The sequence below is a fragment of the Mobula hypostoma genome, chromosome 1 (assembly GCF_963921235.1).
Source record: "Mobula hypostoma chromosome 1, sMobHyp1.1, whole genome shotgun sequence".
In the NCBI taxonomy this organism is placed as follows: Eukaryota; Metazoa; Chordata; class Chondrichthyes; order Myliobatiformes; family Myliobatidae; genus Mobula; species Mobula hypostoma.
In genome coordinates, this window is record NC_086097.1 from 31,207,158 (window position 1) to 31,228,546 (window position 21,389).

The 21,389-nt window shown below is 43.9% G+C and overlaps 1 protein-coding gene across 2 annotated transcripts in view; it reads right to left on the bottom strand.

The window, feature by feature from the left end:
* The window catches only part of brf1b (BRF1 RNA polymerase III transcription initiation factor subunit b), a 459,400-nt gene that overhangs the window by 223,772 nt on the left and 214,239 nt on the right, over positions 1 to 21,389 (bottom strand). For both annotated transcript variants that reach the window (XM_063045501.1, XM_063045512.1), the window contains one exon: positions 6,350 to 6,422. In XM_063045501.1, the coding sequence (XP_062901571.1) occupies positions 6,350 to 6,422 (73 nt within the window). The remainder of the gene's footprint in view (positions 1 to 6,349; positions 6,423 to 21,389) is intronic.

The window sequence follows — 21,389 nt, forward strand, 5'->3', positions numbered from 1 at the left end:
GTCATAGGCCCCAGCTATGCCTACCTTTTTGTTGGTTATGTGAAACAGAACAGCCCTTTCTGATAATGCTTCCCAAGTATTCCTGTGCTACACTACTGATTGTATTGGTGCTGATTCATGCACCCATGCTGAGCTCGTCGATTTTGTCAACTTTGCCTCCAACTTCCACCTTTCCCTTAAATTAACTTGGTCCATTTCTGACACATCTCTCCCCCTTCTCCATCTGTCTCCCATCTCTGGAGCTTCACCCTGTGAAACTTGCAGCATCTTCAATGAGACTCGACCACCAAAGACACCTTTACTTCCTCTCACCCCCCCCCCCCCAATCTGCTTTCTGCAGGGACCACTCTCACCTGTGATTCTTTGTCCATTTTTCCCACCCCACTAATCTTCTTCCGGGCATTTATCCCTACAAGTGGAAGATTTGCTATACCTGCCCATTCACCTATCCCTCAGGCCACCATCCTTCCAGGTGAGGCAACACTGTTGAGGTTGCTTACTGCATCCAGTGCTCCCAATGTGACCTTCTCTACATTGATGAGACCCAATGTTGATTGAAGGCTGCATTGTCAAGCACTTCTGTTCCATCTGACACAACCATGATTTCCTGGTGTCCAACCATTTTAATTCAAATCCCTATTCCCATTCCAACATGCAGGTCCATGGCCCCTCTCCTGCCACAATGAGCCTACTATCAGGTTGGAGAAGTAATGCCTCATATTCCAATTGGGTAGCCTCCAACCTGAAAGCACGAACATCGATTTCTCTAATCTATGGTCATTTCCCCCCCTCCCCTTCCCTCTTCTTTCTTTCCTCACTCTGGCTCCCCTCTTACCTCCTCTCAACTGTCTATCATACCCCTCTGGTGCCCTGCTCCTTCCCTTTCTCCCTTGGTCCATTTGCCTGTCCAATCAGATTCATTCTTCTTCAGCCATTTACCTTTTCCACCTATCATATCCCAGCTTCTCACTTCACTCCCCACCTGGCTTCACCTATCAGCTTCTAGCTTGTACCCCTTCTCCTCCCGCACCTTCTTATTCTGGCTACTCCCCTCTTCCTTTCCAGTTCTGATGAAGGGTCTCAGACAAAACGTCAACAGTTTATTCCTTTCTATAGATACTACCTGCCCCGTTGAGTTCTTCCAGCATTTTGTGTGTGTTAAAGAGTGATGAGTCTTCACAGCCTGATGGCTTGCATTCCAAGATCCTAAAAGAGGGCTAAAAATATTGTGATTGTAATTCCCCAAAAACTCCATAGACTAGAGGCTTGGAAAATTGCCAATACTTGAAGGAGAGGAAGCAAAAAGCAGGTAATTACAGCAACAAGTACAAAATGCTGGAGGAAATCAACAAGTCAGGCAGCATCTATGGAGGGGAGTGAACAGGCATCGTTTCAGCCCAAGACTTCACCAGGACTGCAGGTAATTACAGGTTGATTTGCATAATGTATTTTATCTGAACTATGTTAGAACCCATTATGAAACAAGTAATGCAATACTTGAAAAGTTGCAGTCTAACAAGGCTGAGTCAGCATGGGGGAAATAACGCCTGATGGTTCAGGGCAAAACACAATCCGCTGGAGGAACTCAGTGGGTAGAGCAGCATCTGAGGGAGAAAGGAAATTGTCAACACTTCAGATCGAAACCCAGCACCAACTGAGAGGGATATGATCTGAAACATCAACAATTCCTTTCTGCCTGCCCTAAGTTGCTGCTCAACCCGCTGACTTCCTCCAGCAGATATTTGTTACTCCAGATTCCAGCATCTGCAGTTTCTTATGTCTCCTGATGAATTACAGTTTTTAAAGGAGTAACAGCCAGGGTTGATAAAGAGGAACCAGTAGATGTAAAATATTCGTATGTTCTATATGTTGAAAAAAATTGCTTCGTAAACCTCTTTAAACCTTTACCCCTCACCTTACACCAGTGCACTTTCGTATTTTATATTTCTACCTGGAAAAAATACACCATCAACCCAAAACTATGGAATTCCTTTACAGAGTTATAGTCACAAAGCAGACAAACAGGTCCTTTCAGCCCAACTCATCCATGCCTCCTGAGAATCCCATCGAAGTCAGTCACATCTGCCCATGTTTGATCATATAAACTGCACATTGTATTACTGGGATTCCTTAGACCATAAGACCATTAAGACACAGGAGCAGAATTAGGCCATCCAGCCATTCGAGTCTGCTCCGCCATTCCGGCATAGCTGATACCGGATCCCATTCAACATATCTTGTCACCATATCCTTTGATGCCCTGACCAATCAGGAAACAATCAACTTTTGCCTTAAATAAATGCACGAACATGGCCTCCACCGAAGCCTGTGAAAGCATTCCACAGATTTACTACATTCTGGCTAAGCAAATTCCTCCTTACCTCTGTTCTAAAGGGTTGCCCCTTAATTTTGAGGCCATGCCCTCTAGTTCTGGATTACCCCCAACATCGGAATTATCCTCTCCACATCCACCCCTATCTAGTCCTTCAACATTCGGTAGTTTTCAATGAGATCCTCCCACATTCTTCTAAATTCCAGTGAGTACAGGCCCAAAGCTGCCAAAACCTCCTTATGTACTAAACCCTTCGTTCCCGGAATCATCCTCGTGAACCTCCTCTGGACTCTTTCCAATGACAACACATCCTTTCTGAGATATGGGACCCAAAACTGTTGACAATACTCCAAGTGCAGCCTGACTAGTGTCTTATAAAGCCTCAGCATTATCTCCTTGCTTTTATATTCTATTCTCCTTGAAATAAATGCCAACATTGCATTTGCCTTCTTTACCACAGACTCGACTTGTAAATTAACCTTCTGGGAATCTTGCATGAGGACTCCTAAGTCTCTCTGCATCTCTGATGTTTGAACCTTCTCCCTATTTAGATAATAGTCCACACTATTGTTCCTTTTACCAAAATGCATTATCATATATTTCCTAACACTGTATACCGTCTGCCACTTCTTTTTTACCCATTCTTCCAATTTGTCCAAGACCTGCTGTAATCGTATTGCTTCCTCAGCACTACCTACCGCTCCACCTATCTTCATATCATCCACAACTTTGCCACAAGGCCATCAACTCCATTATCTAAATCACTGACAAACAATGTGAAAACCAGTGGTCCCAATACTGACCCTTGAGGAACATCACTAGTCATCAGCAGCCAAACAGAAAAGGCCCCTTTTATTCCCACTCACTGCCTCCTGCCTGTCAGCCATTCTGCTGTCCCTGCCAGTACCTTTACTGTAATGCCATAGGATTTTATCTTGTTAAGCAGCCTCATGTGTGACACCTCATCAAACAGCTTCTGAAAATCCAAATAAATGACATCCACTCTCTCCTTTGTCCACCCTGCTTGTTACTTCCTCAAAGAACAGATTTGTCAGGCAGATTTCCCTTTACAGAAACCATGCTGACTTTGACTTATTTTATCATTACTCTCCAAGCTTCAACACATGAGATTTTTCAACATTAAACACACTGAGATGGCATCAGGTTTAGTTTATGTCTTGCACTCCTGGAAAGTGGACCATTTAAACACTGAAGTAGTGAGAACCACACACAGCGCAGCAGGGTAGCAATTAGTACAATTGATTTCTAGCACGAACAATCACTGATCGTGTTACAGTTCACGCCACAGCCTTTAAGTGTTCTTCCCATGCCACCTGGGATTCCTCCGACATTTCAAAGACGCACAGGTTAGGATTAGTAAATTGTGGCCATGCCATGTTGGTGCCAGAAGCATGGCGATATTTACGGGCTGCCCCCAGTACATCCTTGACTATGTTGGTCAATGATACCAATGGCACATTTCACTGTATGCTTCAATGTACATGTGATAAATAATGCTGATCTAACCATTTACATGTTTAATGATAGAGTGCACCGTCTACACATTCTCCATTAAAGAGCCATGTGGTGATCAACACCTTTTTAGTATTTAGCAGATACATAAACCAGCCAACACACGTGACACATGTTTAACTTTTAATTTAGAAATACAGCACAGCAACAGGGCCTTCCGGACCAAAGAGCCCGTGCCACCTAATTACACCCATGTGACCAATTAACCTACTAATTCTTACGTCTTTGCAAAGTGGGAGAAAACGGGAGCTGAGGAAGTCCACACAGTCACAGGGAGAACGTACAAACTTCTGACAGACAATGGCGGGGATTGAACCCCAATCACTGGAGCTGTGCAGCATTGCACAAATCGCTAGGTTACATGCTGCCTTAGTGGGACTTGAGTGGATTAGTCTCATATTCAGCAGACAAACCAAAGGATGTGCACAATTTCCTAATCTCTGCTGTTACTTAACTTCAGTTGAACAGCAACTGAGATAGCACTGGCTCTCAGCAGTCCCTTGGTGAATCAGGAGGGGAGAAAGGAAGTGGTTAACCTACTGCTTGCAGCACTAGCTATCACCAATCGGGGTTCAATTCCCGGTGCTGTCTGTAAGGAGTTTGCACATTCTCCCAATGACATTCCCCCTGGGTGCTCTGCTTTCCTCCTGCATTCGAAAGGTGTACAGTTATGGTCAGGGTTAGTAAGTTGTCATCATGCTAGGTTGGTGCAAGAAGCATGACGACACTTGCTGGCTGCCCCCAGCACATCCTTGGACTGTGCTGGCCGTTGGCGGAAACGGCGCGTTTCACTCTGTGTTTCAATGAAATGTGACAAAAAATAGCTAATCTTTGTTTCTAAAAAGAAGGAACCAAACAGGATCTTCCACATAATGTTAACCAAGGAGCAGATTATGCTACTGCAGAAGATGTGTACTGTGGAATCACAGCCCAACCAAGGTAGCATCAAACTGAGAAGGATGGTGAGGTCCAAAGTTGGACATGTATGCCTGAGAATTTACACAGCTTGGTGGGTGGTGACATTAGGATCTGATACTGCAGACAGCATTAATTCAATTGTCAGAATCGAGACAGCAAGAAAGAGAGACAAATCACTTTCAACAGTGAGTATTCAGCTTAGCCCTCCTCCTCCAACATCTTCCAGGTACAAACTACAAACAAAACATGTAATGCTCCTGGCAAGGTTGATGGATGACAGAAGCACAAGCAAGAATGATACTGCACACTGAGTAGAGGGGCAGAGAGAGAAAGGAAATGGAGAAAGAAATGTATAGACCAGGTGGATGGCGATACAACAGAGCTATAGATAACTGATACCCAGAAAAAGGAAGTATATCCATAGTACTGGAGTCACCACTCAGCCAGCTACACTCCAGGGAATAAAGATCCAGCCTTTCCTCATAACTCAAGCCTCCAATGTTAGCAACATCCTTGTGAATTTTTTTTCTGCACCCTCCCTTGCATAATCAAGTCCTTCTTTCTGTGTGGTGACCAAAACTGTACACTATACTCCAACTGCAGCCAAACCGGTGTTTAGTTTCAAATTACAGTATTTGTTTCTCACGCAATTAGGACTTTGGTTTTACATTCAACCAAGAATCTTCACCAGACTATTGACCTTTACTTGCATATAGTTCCATCTTCTCAGGTCCTCCAAGGCGAAGATAACTGACCCTTCCTCTCATCTATTTCCCTCACACTCTTTAGAGAGAGGGTGCAGAAGAGATTTACCAGGATGCCTCCTTGATTAGACAGCATATCACAACAGAATTGAGTCAGCTAGTGCTTTTCTCTTTGGAGAGGATGAGGAAGAGAGGTGACTTTATAGAAGTATACAGGATGATAACAGTACAAATAGAGTGGACAACCATAGAGTTTTTCCTGGAGTGGAAACAGCTAATACAAAAGAGCATAATTTAAAGGTGGCTGGAGGAAAGCATAGGGGGGGATGTCAGAAGTAGTTTTTTTTAAACATATACACAGAGAGTGGTGAGTGCTACAGTGGTGGTAGAGGTAGATACCTTAGGGACATTTAACAGACACTTCGATAGGCCTGGGGATGATAGAAAAATAGAGGGCTACGTAGGGAGGAAGAGCTAGATTGATTTCAGAATAGTCCAAAAGGTCGGCACAATATTGTGGGCCAAAGGGCCTGTATTATGCTGTAGTGTTCTATGTTCTTCTAGCACACCACAAGCTTACCTTACAGTGGGCTAGCTGCTTGGTACATTGTCACAGTTCTGTTAAAAGGATTTCTCGGGAAGCAGCAGACAGTATTTTAATTCCCGCGTTTGATTCAATTTCAGCTTACACTGTCTCAGCATAGAGAGAACAGCCCTTTCCCCATCTGGTTTTCTCAGACACAGCACACAGGTTCAGTCCTCCATACGTGTATAAAGCAAGTCACCTTTGCTAACATACTTAGCTTAAAAACAAATCAGCAGTGCACTCATACATTAGTGAAAAGAATCATGGCTTACAAACCTATTGCTGGAGCATTGATGCAGAGCTCTCTGGCCAGTAGAAGAAAGGTCTTTCCCAATACGTAGACATTCACCTGGAAGAAAATTTTAAGAACATATAAACATGCTTAAAAAAACGTTTTAAACATCTGAGCAACACACAAAAAACGCTGGAGGAACACAGCAGGTCAGGTAGCATCTATGGAGCAGGAAAAAAAAATCAATGTTTCAGGCCAGGACTTAGCAGGCCTTCATTTTCTTTTAAAGATGCTCTCAATTTCATTTTGATGAATGTTCAATTATCTTCTTGTACTTTCAGAAGAGTTATGAAACAAGCTGCCAGTTGAAATGCTTGAGGCAGATACAATAGTATCATTTGAGAAGCACTTGACAGGTACATGAAAGGCCAGGGCTTAGAGGGATATGAGCTAAATGCAGAAAACAGGGACTAGCTGGGTGGGCACCACGGTCAGCTTAGATTGGTTAGGCTGAATGGACTGTATTTTTACTATATTGTTTTATGACTCTAAAAGATGAGCTCAGGCCAAAATTCTACGTGTAGGTTACTGCTGCTGCTTTAAGTTCTACCAACATACAGCGAAACCATAAAATCCCCACTTGTTCCACACAGGCTTCTCCCTATCCACCCTCTCCATTCTTTAGATTATAGGTTGAACCTCCTCCAATAACTCAGTTCAAATTAGCTGCTTCATCAAACATTTCAGTACCGTTCTGTGTTGTGTTCTAACAGGGGACAGGGAATAGAAATGAAGGCCTCCTTCATCACACCTTTCCAATTCATCGCCCCCCAAAGAAACCATGCAGATTTCTTCACCCTTGAAACACTCTGACTTGGTTCTCGAGTCTGTTACCATAGAAACAACCATGGTAACTTTGGCATAAAGCCATCAAAATACAATAAAGACATTAAATGGAGCAGAAAATAAGAACACAGGAATCTGCAATGGCAGCATTTCTACTCTGTTCAGTGCCTTGCTTCTTTACAAGTACAGTGCCCACCACCACCTCTCTAACTATAGCACTTCTGAGAAAAAGATGGATACGATTTTTGTAAGTATTTCAGTGACAGAAAGTATTGTTAAGTCACATAGTATTCAGTCATTGCTGACAAGGCCAATGTTACAGAGACCTAAATTTCCTAGATAAGCTCTCCCATTGAAGGAGCGCCCAGCGTTGCCACAAAGGGACATAGTCACATAGCTCCACAGTCAGGATGATGCACATTTTGAGGGACAATCTGCAAATGGTGATCCTCCCATGCAGTTCCTGCCCATCTACTTCGAGTGAGAGGTGACGTTGAAGCCTTTGACAGACTGCTTAGTGCATCTTGCAAATACAGGTGTCCCCCGCTTTTCGAACGTTTGCTTTACAAAACCTCACTGTTACAAAAGACCTACATTAGTACCCTGTTTTCACTAACAGAAGGTGTTTTCGCTGTTACGAAAAAAAATCAGCGCGCGAAAAAATCAGCGCACGATAAAAGGCAGCGCACGCCCCAAGCAGCCACTCTCCCCCGGATTCGGAACGGCATTGCTTTAACACGTGCCTGTGAGCAGCCGTTTGCAAGATGAGTTCTAAGGTATTGGAAAAACCTAAAAGAGCTCATAAGGCTGTTACACTTAGCTTAAAACTAGACATAATTAAGCGTTTCGATCGTGGTGAACGAAGTAAGGAAAACGTGAGTTTGGCTTGTGGAAGCTGACGAACATGACATTGAAGAGGTTTTGGCATCCCATGACCAAGAACTGACAGATGAAGAGCTGATGCAATTGCAAGAGGAAAGGATAACAATCGAAACCGAATGCAGTAGCGAACGGACCGAAAGTGAAGTTGTCCAGGAACTGAACGTGAAGCAACTGCATGAGATTTTCGCTGCAATGATAAAGTATGACTTTAATTTTGAAAGGGTACGTAGGTCTAGGGGATATTTGCAGGATGGTTTGAGTCCTTACAAAGAACTGTATGAGAAAAATGTGTGAGGCTCAGCAGTCAAGCAAGCCTACCACATCAGCCACAGCAGACGACGAACCTCGACCTTCGACATCGAGGCAGGCAGTCATAGGAGAAGATGAGCTGCCTGCTCTAATGGAAACAGACGACAAGATGACATCCCAGTGTCCCACCACCCCGCAATTCGCAGAGAATGCAGCAGTAGCCGGGAGACACACAGCACATCTTTAAGAATAAAGCTGAAATAAACATGCTAATTGTTGGCCCAGATCAGCAATGATGCAATCGGAAATCAGCACTGATCTGGGCCGACAATTACGTGCTGGGTGGCACCTAATTAATTAGCATGTTTACTTCGGCTTTTTTCATAAAGATGTGCTCTGTGCCTCCCGGCTACCGCTGCACCCCTGCATGCTTCGTGGTTCGGTATCTGTCGGCGGATGATGAGGGAATTTTGTTAGCCAGAGGATGTTGAATCTGTGAAATTCATTGCATTAGGTAAATTTAAAACATAGGTTGAAGGATTCTTGATTAATAAGGGTGTCAAAGGTCACAGGGAGAAGATGGGAAAAGGCAGGAACAATGACGGAATGGCAGAGCAGACTCAATGGCCCAAATGGCCTAATGCAGTTCCTGTTTTATGGACTTTAATATTCTGCTTTTCTTGCCATCCAATATGATCACAGTGATCGGCCCCAGACTCTTTTTTTCTGTGCCAGTTCCCGACAGCCCCGATCTTTCGACCTCTTCTGTAAAAACTCCCAATAATTTGACCTTCATAACCCTCTGGGGAAGAGAAGTCCCGAGATGGGCCATGATCTGTGACAATGAATTCCTATGAATCTCTGTTTTAAACAGTTGACCCCTTATCTACTAACTCTGTCCCTTTGTTGAAGATTTCCCATGGGTGAAAACATCTGCCCTTAGAAGCCCGCTTAGAATCTCAGGTTAAATGGTTATTCTCCTCATTCTTTTCAACTCCAAGGAATGTAGATTGTAGCAAGACTCCCGGCCTCCCATTCTAACCAATCTTTACAGGAGCACCATCAAGAGTATCCTGTACACAATGTCAGATTTTTAACCATTCAAAAGTTCTGACCTGCTTCAAAAGGCCAATAATCATACTATTGCACAGGAAGAGCAGGGTGAGGTACCTTAATGACTATCATCCAATAGCACTTACATCTACGGCGATGAAGTGCTTTGAGAGATTGGTCATGGCTAGAATCAATTCCTGCCTCAACAAGGACCTGGACCCAGTTTGGCTATTGCCACATTAGGTCTATGGCAGACATGATCTCATTAGGTCTCCACGCAGCCTTGGATCACTGGACAATAAAATATAAATACTTATGTCAGGATGCTGCTTATTGACTACAGCTCAGATTTTAACACCATCATTCCTATAGCTCTGATCAAAAAACTCCAGAACCTGGGCCTCTGTATCTCCCTCTGCAACTGGATTCTCGACCTCCTAACCGAAAAATCACAATCTGTATGGATTGGTAATAACATCTCAACCTCGCTGATCAATACTGGTGCATCTCAGGGATGTGTACTTAGCCTGCTGCTCTGCTCTCTCTACACCCACGACTCTGATGCTAGGCACAGCTCAAATTCCATCCATAAATTTGCTGATGATAAAAGCTTTGTTAGCAGAATCTCAAGAGGGTGAACAGGAGTGAGATATACCAGCTAGTTGAGTGATGTTGCAGCAACAACCTTGAATTGAATTGACTTTATTTCTTACATCCTTCACATACATGAGGAGTAAAAATCTTTACATTACATCTCCATCTAAATGTGCAAAGTGCAATTTATAGTAATTTATAATAAATAGTATGCACAACAGAACAATCAATATAACATAGAAATATAGTTGCCTAAGCAGTCTGATGGCCTGGTGGATGAAGCTGTCCTGGAGCCTGTTGGTCCTGGCTTTTATGCTGCAATACCATTTCCCGAATGGTAGCAGCTGGAACAGTTTGTGGTTGGGGTGACTTAGGTCCCCAATGATCCTCCAGGCCCTTTTTACACACCTGTCTTTGTAAATGTCCTGAATAGTGGGGAGTTCACATCTACAGATGCGCTGGGCTGTCCATACCACTCTCTGTAGAGTCTTGCGATTGAGGGAAGTGCAGTTCCCATACCAGGCAGTGATGCAGCCAGTCAGGATGCTCTCAATCGTGCCCCTGTAGAGGAGAGAGAAGCAGTGCGCCGCACATGCGCAGCCCTCCGGTGAAAAATGATATCATATCTGTTAAATAGGGGCTGTGGACAATTCTGATTTGATGGAGATGGATGTGAAAGCGCAGAGGAACATCTGCAAAAATTTCTGAAATGCTCGTTCGCTGCTGTCGTTACTGCGCGGTCGGGAATCTTTCGGAGGGAAGGCTTCAAAATCCCCAGCTTTGCCTGCTGTTGGCGACTGAGATGGAGGTCGAATCGTTCGGATAGAGATGGGGCTCAGTACTCGGTGTCGGAGAGCTGATCAGAGCTCAAAGTTTTCGGATGACTCAGAGTCGGACTGTGATCGGGTATGGCAGGGAGAGTTTTTCTTCCTTCTCCCGTCTGCGTGACATGTGGGACATTTGAGAGACTTTGAACTTTTACTGTGCTCATGGACTTCTTCATCAAGTTATGGTATTGTTGCACTGCTGTAACTATATGTTATAATTATGTGGTTTTGTTAGTTTTTTTCAGTCTTGGTCTGTCCTGTGTTTTGTGATATCACACCGGAGGAAATATTGTATCACTTCTTAATGCATGCATTACTAAATGACAATAAAAGAGCATTGCATGTCTTCATAATCTAGAAAGTTCTTAGGATTTGGCGGCCCATACCAAACTTCTTCAACTGTCTGAGGTGAAAGAGGTGTTGTGCCTTTTTTACCACACAGCTGGTATGTACAGACCATGTGAGATCCTCGGTAATGTTTATGCTGAGGAACTTAAAACTGTTCACCCCCTTAACCCCAGATCCATTGATGTCAATAAGGGCTAGCATGTTTCCATTCCTCCTGTACTCCTTGTACTCAATATCAGTAGGACCAAAGAACTGATTGTGGACTCAGAAAAGATAAGACAAGGGAACTTACACCAGTCCTCAGAGGGATCAGAAGTGGAAAGAGTGAGCAATTCTAAGTTCTTGGGTGGCAATATCTCCTAAGACCTAACCTGGACCCAACATATTGACGTAGCTATAAAGGCAGCAAGACAGCGGCTATATTTTATTAGGAGTTTGAGGAGATTTTGTATGTTACCAAAACACTCACAAACTTCTGCAGATGTACCATGGCTGCATCATCTTCTGGTATTAGGGGTGGGGGGGGGGCTACTGCACAAGATCAAAGTAAGCTGCAGAGAATTGTAAGATTAGTCAGCTCCATCATGGGCACTAGCCTCTGTAGTATCTTCAAAGAGCCACTGCTACCTTCAGGAAGGAGGCATGCACTCAAAGATTCAGAAACAGCATCTTCCCCTCTACCATACGATTTCTGAATGATCATTGAACCCATGAATGCTACCTCACTACTTTTTAATATTTATTTTTGCACTTATTTAATTTCAATATTTTATATATATATGTGTATACACACACACACACACACACACATACTTCGTAATTCACATTTTTTTCTATTATTACGTATTGCATTGTACAGCTGCCGCAAAGTTAACAAATTTCTCAATGTATGCTGGTGATATTAAACCTGAATTTGATTCTGACTGGCTGCATCATTGTCTGATACAACAATTGCAAGTCATCGGACCGCAAGTCGCTACAAAGGATTGCGAGGATCGCGAGGACTGCAGAAAGGATCATAAGACCATAATAACATAAGAGAAGACATAGGAGCAGAATTAGGTAATTCAGTCCATGAAGTTTGCTCCACCATTTGATCAAGGCTACTTCCCTCCTAACCCCATCCTCCTGCCTTCTCCCAGTAATCTTTCACACCCTGACTTATCAAGAAACTATCAACCTCCATCTTAAAAACACCCAATGACCTGGCCTCCACAGCTGCCTGTGGCAATAAATTCTAGATCTGCCCCCCTCTGGCTGAAGGAATTCCTCCTCATCTCCATTCGAAATGGACATCCCTCTATTCTGAGGCTGTGTTCTTTGGACTTAAAGACTCCCCCACTACAAAAACATGCTCTCTACATCCACCCTATCTTGGCCATTGAACATTCGATATGTTTCACTGAGATCCGCCTCATTGCTCTAAACTCCAGTGAATACAGGCCCAGAGCCATCAAACGCTCCTCACATGATAAATTCTTCATTACTAAAATCATTTTTATAAACCTTCTTTGAACTCTCTCCAATGTAAGCACATCCTTTCTTAGCTAAGGGGCCCAAAACTGCTCACAATACTCTCAAATGAGGTCTCACCAATGCCTTATAAAGCCTCAGCATTACATTCTTGTTTTGATATTCTAGTCCTCTCAAAATGAATGCTAACGTTGCATTTCCCTTCCTTGCTACTGACTCAAACTTCAAGTTAACCTTGAGGGAGTCCTGCATAAGGACTCCCAATCCCTTTGCACCAAGGATTTTGGAATTTTCTCCCCAGTTAGAAAATAGTCTATGCTTTTGTTCGTTCTACCAAAGTTCATAACCATACACTTCCTGACACTGTATTCCATCTGTCACTTCTTTGCCCATTCTCCTAATTTATCTAGGTTCTTCTATAAGCTCCCTGCTTCCTTAACACTAGCTGCCCTTCCACCTTGTCATTTGTCTGCAGACTTGGCAACAAAACCAATAATTCCGTCATCCAAATCACTGACATACAATATATAAAAAGTCAGTGGAACACCACTAGTCACCAGCAACCAATCAGGAAAGGTTCCCTTCAATTCCATCTTTGTCTCCTGCGAATCAGCCAATATTCTATCCACGTTTCTTTCTTATAATACCATGGGCTCTTATTTTGCTAAGCAGCCTCATGTGCAACACCTTGTCACAGGCCTCCTAAAAATCTAAGTACACAAATGCTTTGTCAATCTGTTTGTTACTTCTTCAAAGAATTCCAACAGATTTATAGAACATAGAACATAGAATAGTACATCACAGTACAGGCCCTTCGGCCCACAATGTTGTGCCGACCCTCCAACCCTGCCTCCCATATAAGCCCCCACCTTAAATTCCTCCATATACCTGCCTAGTAGTCTCTTAAACTTCACTAGTGTATCTGCCTCCACCACTGACTCAGGCAGTGCATTCCATGCACCAACCACTCTCTCAGTAAAAAACCTTCCTCTAATATCCCCCTTGAACTTCCCACCCCTTACCTTAAAGCCATGTCCTCTTGTATTGAGCAGTGGTGCCCTGGGGAAGAGGCGCTGGCTATCCACTCTATCTATTCCTCTTATTATCTTGTACACCTCTATCATGTCTCCTCTCATCCTCCTTCTCTCCAAAGAGTAAAGCCCTAGCTCCCTTAATCTCTGATCATAATGCATACTCTCTAAACCAGGCAGCATCCTGGTAAATCTCCTCTGTACCCATTCCAATGCTTCCACATCCTTCCTTTAGTGAGGTGACCAGAACTGGACACAGTACTCCAAGTGTGGCCTAACCAGAGTTTTATAGAGCTGCATTATTACATCGCAACTCTTAAACTCTATCCCTCAACTTATGAAAGCTAACACCCCATAAGCTTTCTTAACTACCCTATCCACCTGTGAGGCAACTTTCAGGGATCTGTGGACATGTACCCCGAGATCCCTCTGTTCCTCCACACTGCCAAGTATCCTGCCATTTACTTTGTACTCTGCCTTGGAGTTTGTCCTTCCAAAGTGTACCAACTCACACTTCTCCAGGTTGAACTCCATCTGCCAGTTCTCAGCCCATTTCTGCATCCTATCAATGTCTCTCTGCAATCTTTGACAATCCTCTACACTATCTACAACACCACCAACCTTTGTGTCGTCTGCAAACTTGCCAACCCAACCTTCTACCCCCACATCCAGGTCGTTAATAAAAATCACGAAAAGTAGAGGTCCCAGAACAGATCCTTGTGGGACACCACTAGTCACAATCCTCCAATCTGAATGTACTCCCTCCACCACCACCCTCTGCCTTCTGCAGGCAAGCCAATTCTGAATCCACCTGGCCAAACTTCCCTGGATCCCATGCCTTCTAACTTTCTGAATAAGCCTACCGTGTGGAACCTTGTCAAATGCCTTACTAAAATCCATATAGATCACATCCACTGCACTACCCTCATCTATATGCCTGGTCACCTCCTCAAAGAACTCTATCAGGCTTGTTAGACACGATCTGCCCTTCACAAAGCCATGCTGACTGTCCCTGATCAGACCATGATTCTCTAAATGCCTATATACCCTATCTCCAAGAATCTTTTCCAACAACTTTCCCACCACAGACGCAAGACTCACTGGTCTATAATTACCCGGACTATCCCTACTACCTTTTTTGAACAAGGGGACAACATTCGCCTCCCTCCAATCCTCCGGTACCATTCCCGTGGACAACGAGGACATAAAGATCCTAGCCAGAGGCTCAGCAATCTCTTCTCTCGCCTCGTGGAGCAGCCTGGGGAATATTCCATCAGGCCCCGGGGACTTATCTGTCCTAATGTATTTTAACAACTCCAACACCTCCTCTCCCTTAATATCAACATGCTCCAGAACATCAACCTCACTCATATTGTCCTCACCATCATCAAGTTCCCTCTCATTGGTGAATACCGAAGAGAAGTATTCACTGAGGACCTCGCTCACTTCCACAGCCTCCAGGCTCATCTTCCCACTTTTATCTCTAATCGGTCCTACCTTCACTCCTGTCATCGTTTTTTTCTTCACATAATTGAAGAATGCTTTGGGGTTTTCCTTTACCCTACTTGCCAAGGCCTTCTCATGCCTCCTTCTTGTTCTTCTCAGCCCCTTCTTAAGCTCCTTTCTTGCTTCCCTATATTCCTCAATAGACCCATCTGATCCTTGCTTCCTAAACCTCAAGTATGCTGCCTTCTTCCACCTGACTAGATTTTCCACCTCACTTGTCACCCATGGTTCCTTCACCCTACCATTCTTTATCTTCCTTACCGGGACAAATTTATCCCTAACATCCTGCAAGAGATCTCTAAACATCGACCACATGTCCATAGTACATTTCCCTGCAAAAACATCATCCCAATTCACATCTGCAAGTTCTAGCCTTATAGCCTCATAATTTGCCTTTCCCCAATTAAAAATTTTCCTGTGCTCTCTGATTCTATCCTTTTCCATGATAATGCTAAAGGCCAGGGAGCGGTGGTCACTGTCCCCCAGATGCTCACCCACTGAGAGATCTGTGACCTGACCCAGTTCATTACCTAGTACTAGAACTAGTATGGTATTCCCCCTGGTCGGCCTGTCCACATACTGTGACAGGAATCCGTCCTGGACACACTTAACAAACTCTGCCCCATCTAAACCCTTGGAACTCATCAGGTGCCAATCAATATTAGGGAAGTTAAAGTCACCCATGATAACAACCCTGTTATTTTTGCACCTTTCCAAAATCTGCCTCCCAATCTGCTCCCCTGTATCTCTGCTGCTACCAGGGGGCCTATAGAATACCCCCAATAGAGTAACTGCTCCCTTCCTGTTCCTGACTTCCACTCATATTGACTCAAAAGAGGATCCTGCTACATTACCCACCCTTTCTGTAGCTGTAATAGTATCCCTGACCAGTAATGCCACCCCTCCTCCCCTTTTTCCACCCTCCTTATCCCTTTTAAAGCACTGAAATCCAGGAATATTTGACAGGCAAGATTCTCCCTTAAGGAAAAGATAGCATCTTCAGTCCTGTAGTCATCACCCTTTTCAATTTTGTTCGTTACACTGCATCTCATCTCCTGCCTGTCCTTCCTGACAGTCTCACTATACATCGCCTCTGCCTGTATACCAACTGGCCCATCCTCAGCCCCATTACTCAGTTTCATCCCCCTGCCAAATTAGTTTAAACCCTCCCCAATAGCTCTAAGCAAACCTGTCCATAAGGATTCTGGCCTCCTTTGGGTTCAGGTGTAACCTGTCTTTTTTGTACAAGTCATACCTTTCCCAGAAGAGATACCAATGATCCAGAAATCTGAAACCCTGCTCCAGCACCAGTTCCACAGTCGTGCACTTATATGCCAAATCATTCTATTCTTACCCTCAGTGTTGCGTGAAATAAGCAGCAATCTGGAGAATACTACCCTGGAGGTCCTGCTTTTCAGTTTTCTACTGAGTTCCCTAAATTCTCTCTTCAGGACCTCCTCCCTTTTCCTACCCATGTCATTAACGCCCACATGTACCAAGACTTTTGGATTATCTCCCTCCCCCTTTAGAATGTCATGGACCCATCCAAGATGTTACTGACCCTGCACCTGGAAGCCAATATACCATCCGGGTGTCTCTATCACGTCCACAGAAGCTAGCGTCTTCTCCTCTAACTATGGAATCCCTTATCACTTCTGCAGTCCTCTTCTCCCCCTGTGCCTTCTGAGCCACTACGCCAGACTCAGTGCCAGAGACCTGATTGCTGCAGCTTCCCTCTGGGTGGCTCCCCACCCCCCACAATAGTATCCAAAATGGCATACCGATTCTTGAAAGGAATGGCCACAGGGGTACACCATACTAGCTGCTTTCCCTCTGCTTACAGTCACTCAAGATACCTGCCTCCTGCAACCTAGGGGTGAATACCTCCCTGTAACTCCTATCTATCCCCTCCTCAGTTTCCCGCATGAGCTGAAGACCATCAAGATGCAGCTCCATTTCCTTAACACATTCTCTGAGGAGCTACAGCTCAGTGCACCTGGTGCAGATGTGATTATCCCACATCTCCACAAAGAACACAACATAGCCCCTGGAATCATCCTCACTGCACTAACAGACAAAGAATGAATAAGAACATTACCAGGTACTTAGCTTGCCCAAGCCTATTCTCATCGACGCCTGATGAGCCAAAGACTCCCCACTCTAACAATGGTACACTCACACAATGGCCACTCCACTTGTCCCTGTCTTATGTTTATTTGTTCTTAGTAATGTATATTTGATTGGTGTGCTGGAAAATGCTGAAAGCTCGCAAAAGCTCCTTTTTAAAATCTCAGCAACACACATCAAAGTTGCTGGTGAATGCAGCAGGCCAGGCAACATCTCTAGGAAGAGGTACAGTCGACGTTTCAGGCTGAGACCCTTCGTCGAGTTGCCTCCTCTCTTGCTCTCGATTTGATTCAGCTACTGGAAAAACACCAAAAGCCCATAGACACTCCTTTTTAAAATCTCACTCGTGGAACTGTGAGTTGCCTCCTCTCTTGCTGTAATTTGATTGAGCCACCGGAAAAACCATTGATCACTGTGGTCTCTCCTCCACTATTCAGAGATATTTACACAGTATGCTGCGCATGTACAGCCCTTAGCATTATCAATGATCCTTCCCATCCGTCCAATAATTTCTTTGAACCCCTACCATCAGGCAAGAGATATCACTGCATTAAGACAAGAACTTTTAGGGCTGGAAACAGCTTCCTCACTGAGGCTGTGAGACGACCTAACTCCCTGCCACCAGCCCAGGTCTCATCACATATTAAGTGCCAGAGGCATTATACTATTTACTTTTTAACTTATATCATTACTGCACTTTATTATTTGTTAATTTATTTGTGGTAGTATTACTTTACGTGTTGTGTGTGAATTATATGTACTATGTTGTGCAATTTGGTCAGGAGGAATGTTCTTTCATTTGACAGTATGCATGACAATAAACTTGAACTTGAGCCATCTGCCATCAAGGATATCTTCAAAAGGTGATGCCCCAAGAAGGCAGCATCCATCGTGAAGGACCCTCACCATCCAGGACCATGCCTTTTGTCTTTATTACCATCAGGGAGGAGGTACAGGAGCCTGAAGACACACAGTCAATGTTTTTAAGAAGAGCTTTTTCCCCTCCAGAATCAGATTTCTGAATGCACCATGAATCCATGAACACTACCTCACTGCTTTGCACTCTTAATGTAATTTTTACATATTCTTGTTGTAATTAGTTATTTTTCATATAATGTATTGTTGCTTCAAAACAACAAATTTCATTTCAGTGATAGTAAACCTGATTCTGATTCGGAGCTCTGTCTGAAAATATATGGTAACACACCTTACCCCTAGAATGAGATTCAAACTCATTACGGTCTGACCAAAGGGTTAAAATGAACAGTAATGTACTGAAGAAATATTAGATTGTACCAAGTCAACAAGAGGATTGCAACGTTGGCAAAAGCTCGGCAGGTCAGGCAGCATATGTGGAGAAAGAAACAGAGTGAATGGCTCATGTGAAAGGCCCTTATCAGAACTGGAAAAGTGATGAAACAAGTTAGTCTGAAGTTGCAACGTGGCTGGATGATGGGAGGTAGGGAATAGCTCTGATAGGGCGGTGCCAGGACTGCCATGTTGAAAAAGCCATCTGCTGGATAAATACATCAGAAAAAGAAACATGTGAAAATGCAGTTCAGAGCTACAGAAAATGCTCAGCAGACTGGGCACCATCAGTGGCAACACAGTAGCATAGCGGCTAGCGTAACAATTTTCAATGCTAGATGTAAGATCAGGGTTCAATTCCCACCGCTGTCTGAAAGGATTTTGTACATTCTCTGGTTTCTTCCCACAATCCAAAGATGTATGGGTTAGAGTTAGTGAGTTGTGAGCATATAACAGTGTTAAGCTAACTGCTACACGATTGTGCCACCTTCTATATTTAATGCCCTGACTCTGGTTAGGCTGTACTTGGGAGTACTGACTTATTTCTCCTCACCTCATTATAGGAAGGATGTGCAAGCTTTCGAGAAGGTGTGGAGGAGATTTACGAGTTTGTTGCCTGGAGAGAGGAGAGGTTGAGCAAGCTAGAGCTTTTCTCTTTGGAGAGAAGGAGAACACGAGGAGACTTGATAGAGGTGTATAAGATAATAAGCAGCATTGAAAGGATGGCCAGCGCGGATATGGCTAATACCGGGGGCAGCATAATTAGAGAAAAGTATGGGGGATGTCGGATATATGATTTATTTTTTAAACGTAGAGTGGTGGGTGCTTGGTAGGGGTAATTACATTAGGGACATTTAAGGGACTCAGATAGGCACATGGATGAAAGAAAAATGTAGGGTTATGCAGGAGGGAAGGATTAGATTGATCTTAAAAGGTTGGCACAACATCATGGGCTGAAGGGCCTGTATTGTGCTGTAAGGTTCCATGAGGAGGATAGAGAAATCATCATATTTCAAAATGTATCTATGAACATTTGATCTCCCATAACACACAGAGCTATGCACCGAGAGCTGGTTCTATTTTGATCAGGATTCACAACGAGACCAAAGACTTCTTTTTGTGCCATGAATTTCTATAGGTTCACCAACGCCCACAGAAGAGCTGTCAAATAGACTGTAGGGTGTGTTTGTGTGTGTGTATTTATAAACAGAAAGTACAAAAAAGGGAAAATAATCCTGCTGATATGGGGCAGTATACAAGCTGCTCACTCAGGAGGAGCAGCTGGAAAGTCAAAAATAAACTGGGCACCAGCTGCATCCACGCAGAATTTACAAATACACTTGGTCAAGTTAAAATGCAAACAAATAGCAACCTAATTTAGCTCTCAACAGCTGCAAACCATTCAGCAGAAATAGGATTTAAAGGGAATCTAAAGGGCATGTTCTCACTGGAAGTGGAGTGGCTGCGTTTGATGGAGGTGGGCCAATATGTTAGCCTACTGAGCAGCTGAAATTTTCAGTCCCTGCAGCACTGGTGGCCCATACCTGCAGTGTGTCATATCGGTGAGATGTAATTCAGGAACTCTCCAGAGCTTCTAACAGCATATCCCTGCAGTTGAGATGATGAAGAAGCCTGTGCCTGCACTGAACCCTGGAGTACAATAAGCCATGGGCTCAGTAACAAACAGCATTCTTGCCACAGCAACCAACTTCTCCAGCAAGAGGGACTGCAAACACCACCTGTTGGCATTCAACAGCAGCCTCACAATCAAATAAGATACTGATTTATTTATCAAATGTACATTGAAACATACAGTAAAGTGCATCGCTTATATTAACAGCCAACACATCCGGGGGTGCTTTGGGAGCAGCCCACATTCTGGCACCAATAAAGCATGCCCACCATGTTCAAGTTCAAGATCGAATTTATTATCACTCAACCATATACATACAAACGTGTATATACCACCAAACAAAACAATGTTCCTCCAGACCAAGGTGCACAACACAGAACATAAAACTCACAAACAACAATAAAGTAATATTACCAGAAATAAGTTAACAAATATTTGCGCTTTACAACACAAGTTAAAAAGTAAACAGTAAAATGTTATTACTGCTTTATGTGATGAAAAGAACACAAAAGATAAGTGACAAAACAACAACAGACAAAAAGCCACATTCCTCTCTCCCACTACACACACAGATATTCCTTCAATATCAGATCAGGCCATCTTCAGCCACCAGGCTCAAAGACTTGGACTTGCAGACTTCGTGCCTTCGGCTGCCTTAGTGGACTTGACTAGATTCACGGACTCGGGTCTGGCCATTGAGACTCGACTTCCAATCGACCTTCGGGCTTTGAGCTTCAATCTCGATCCCAGGACTCACTCATCACCAAACACTAGGCCTCGAACGCCTGTATGCCCAGGGGGTCACTAGCCCTTGTTCCTCCTGCCTGCACAGAACTCCGATTCCAGAACCCACTAACAACTTGCTAACCCTGGGGAGGCCACCAGCCCTTGTCAATGCTGTTCTGCCAGCCCAACATCAAAATAAGGATGATAGTCCACACACACACACACACACACAACACACACACACACACACACCACACACACAACACACACACACACCACACAACACACACACACACACACACACACACACAAAATCACAACACCTAATCTACTTGACAGTTAATGCTGAGGGACTTGGTGAACTATAGAAACTCATGACACAAGAGGAGCTCTTTTGACCAAGATAAAACTTTAGATCTCCAGTTCTTGGTCCATATCTCTGTGTTATGGGAGATCAAATATTTATGCACATATTTTAAAT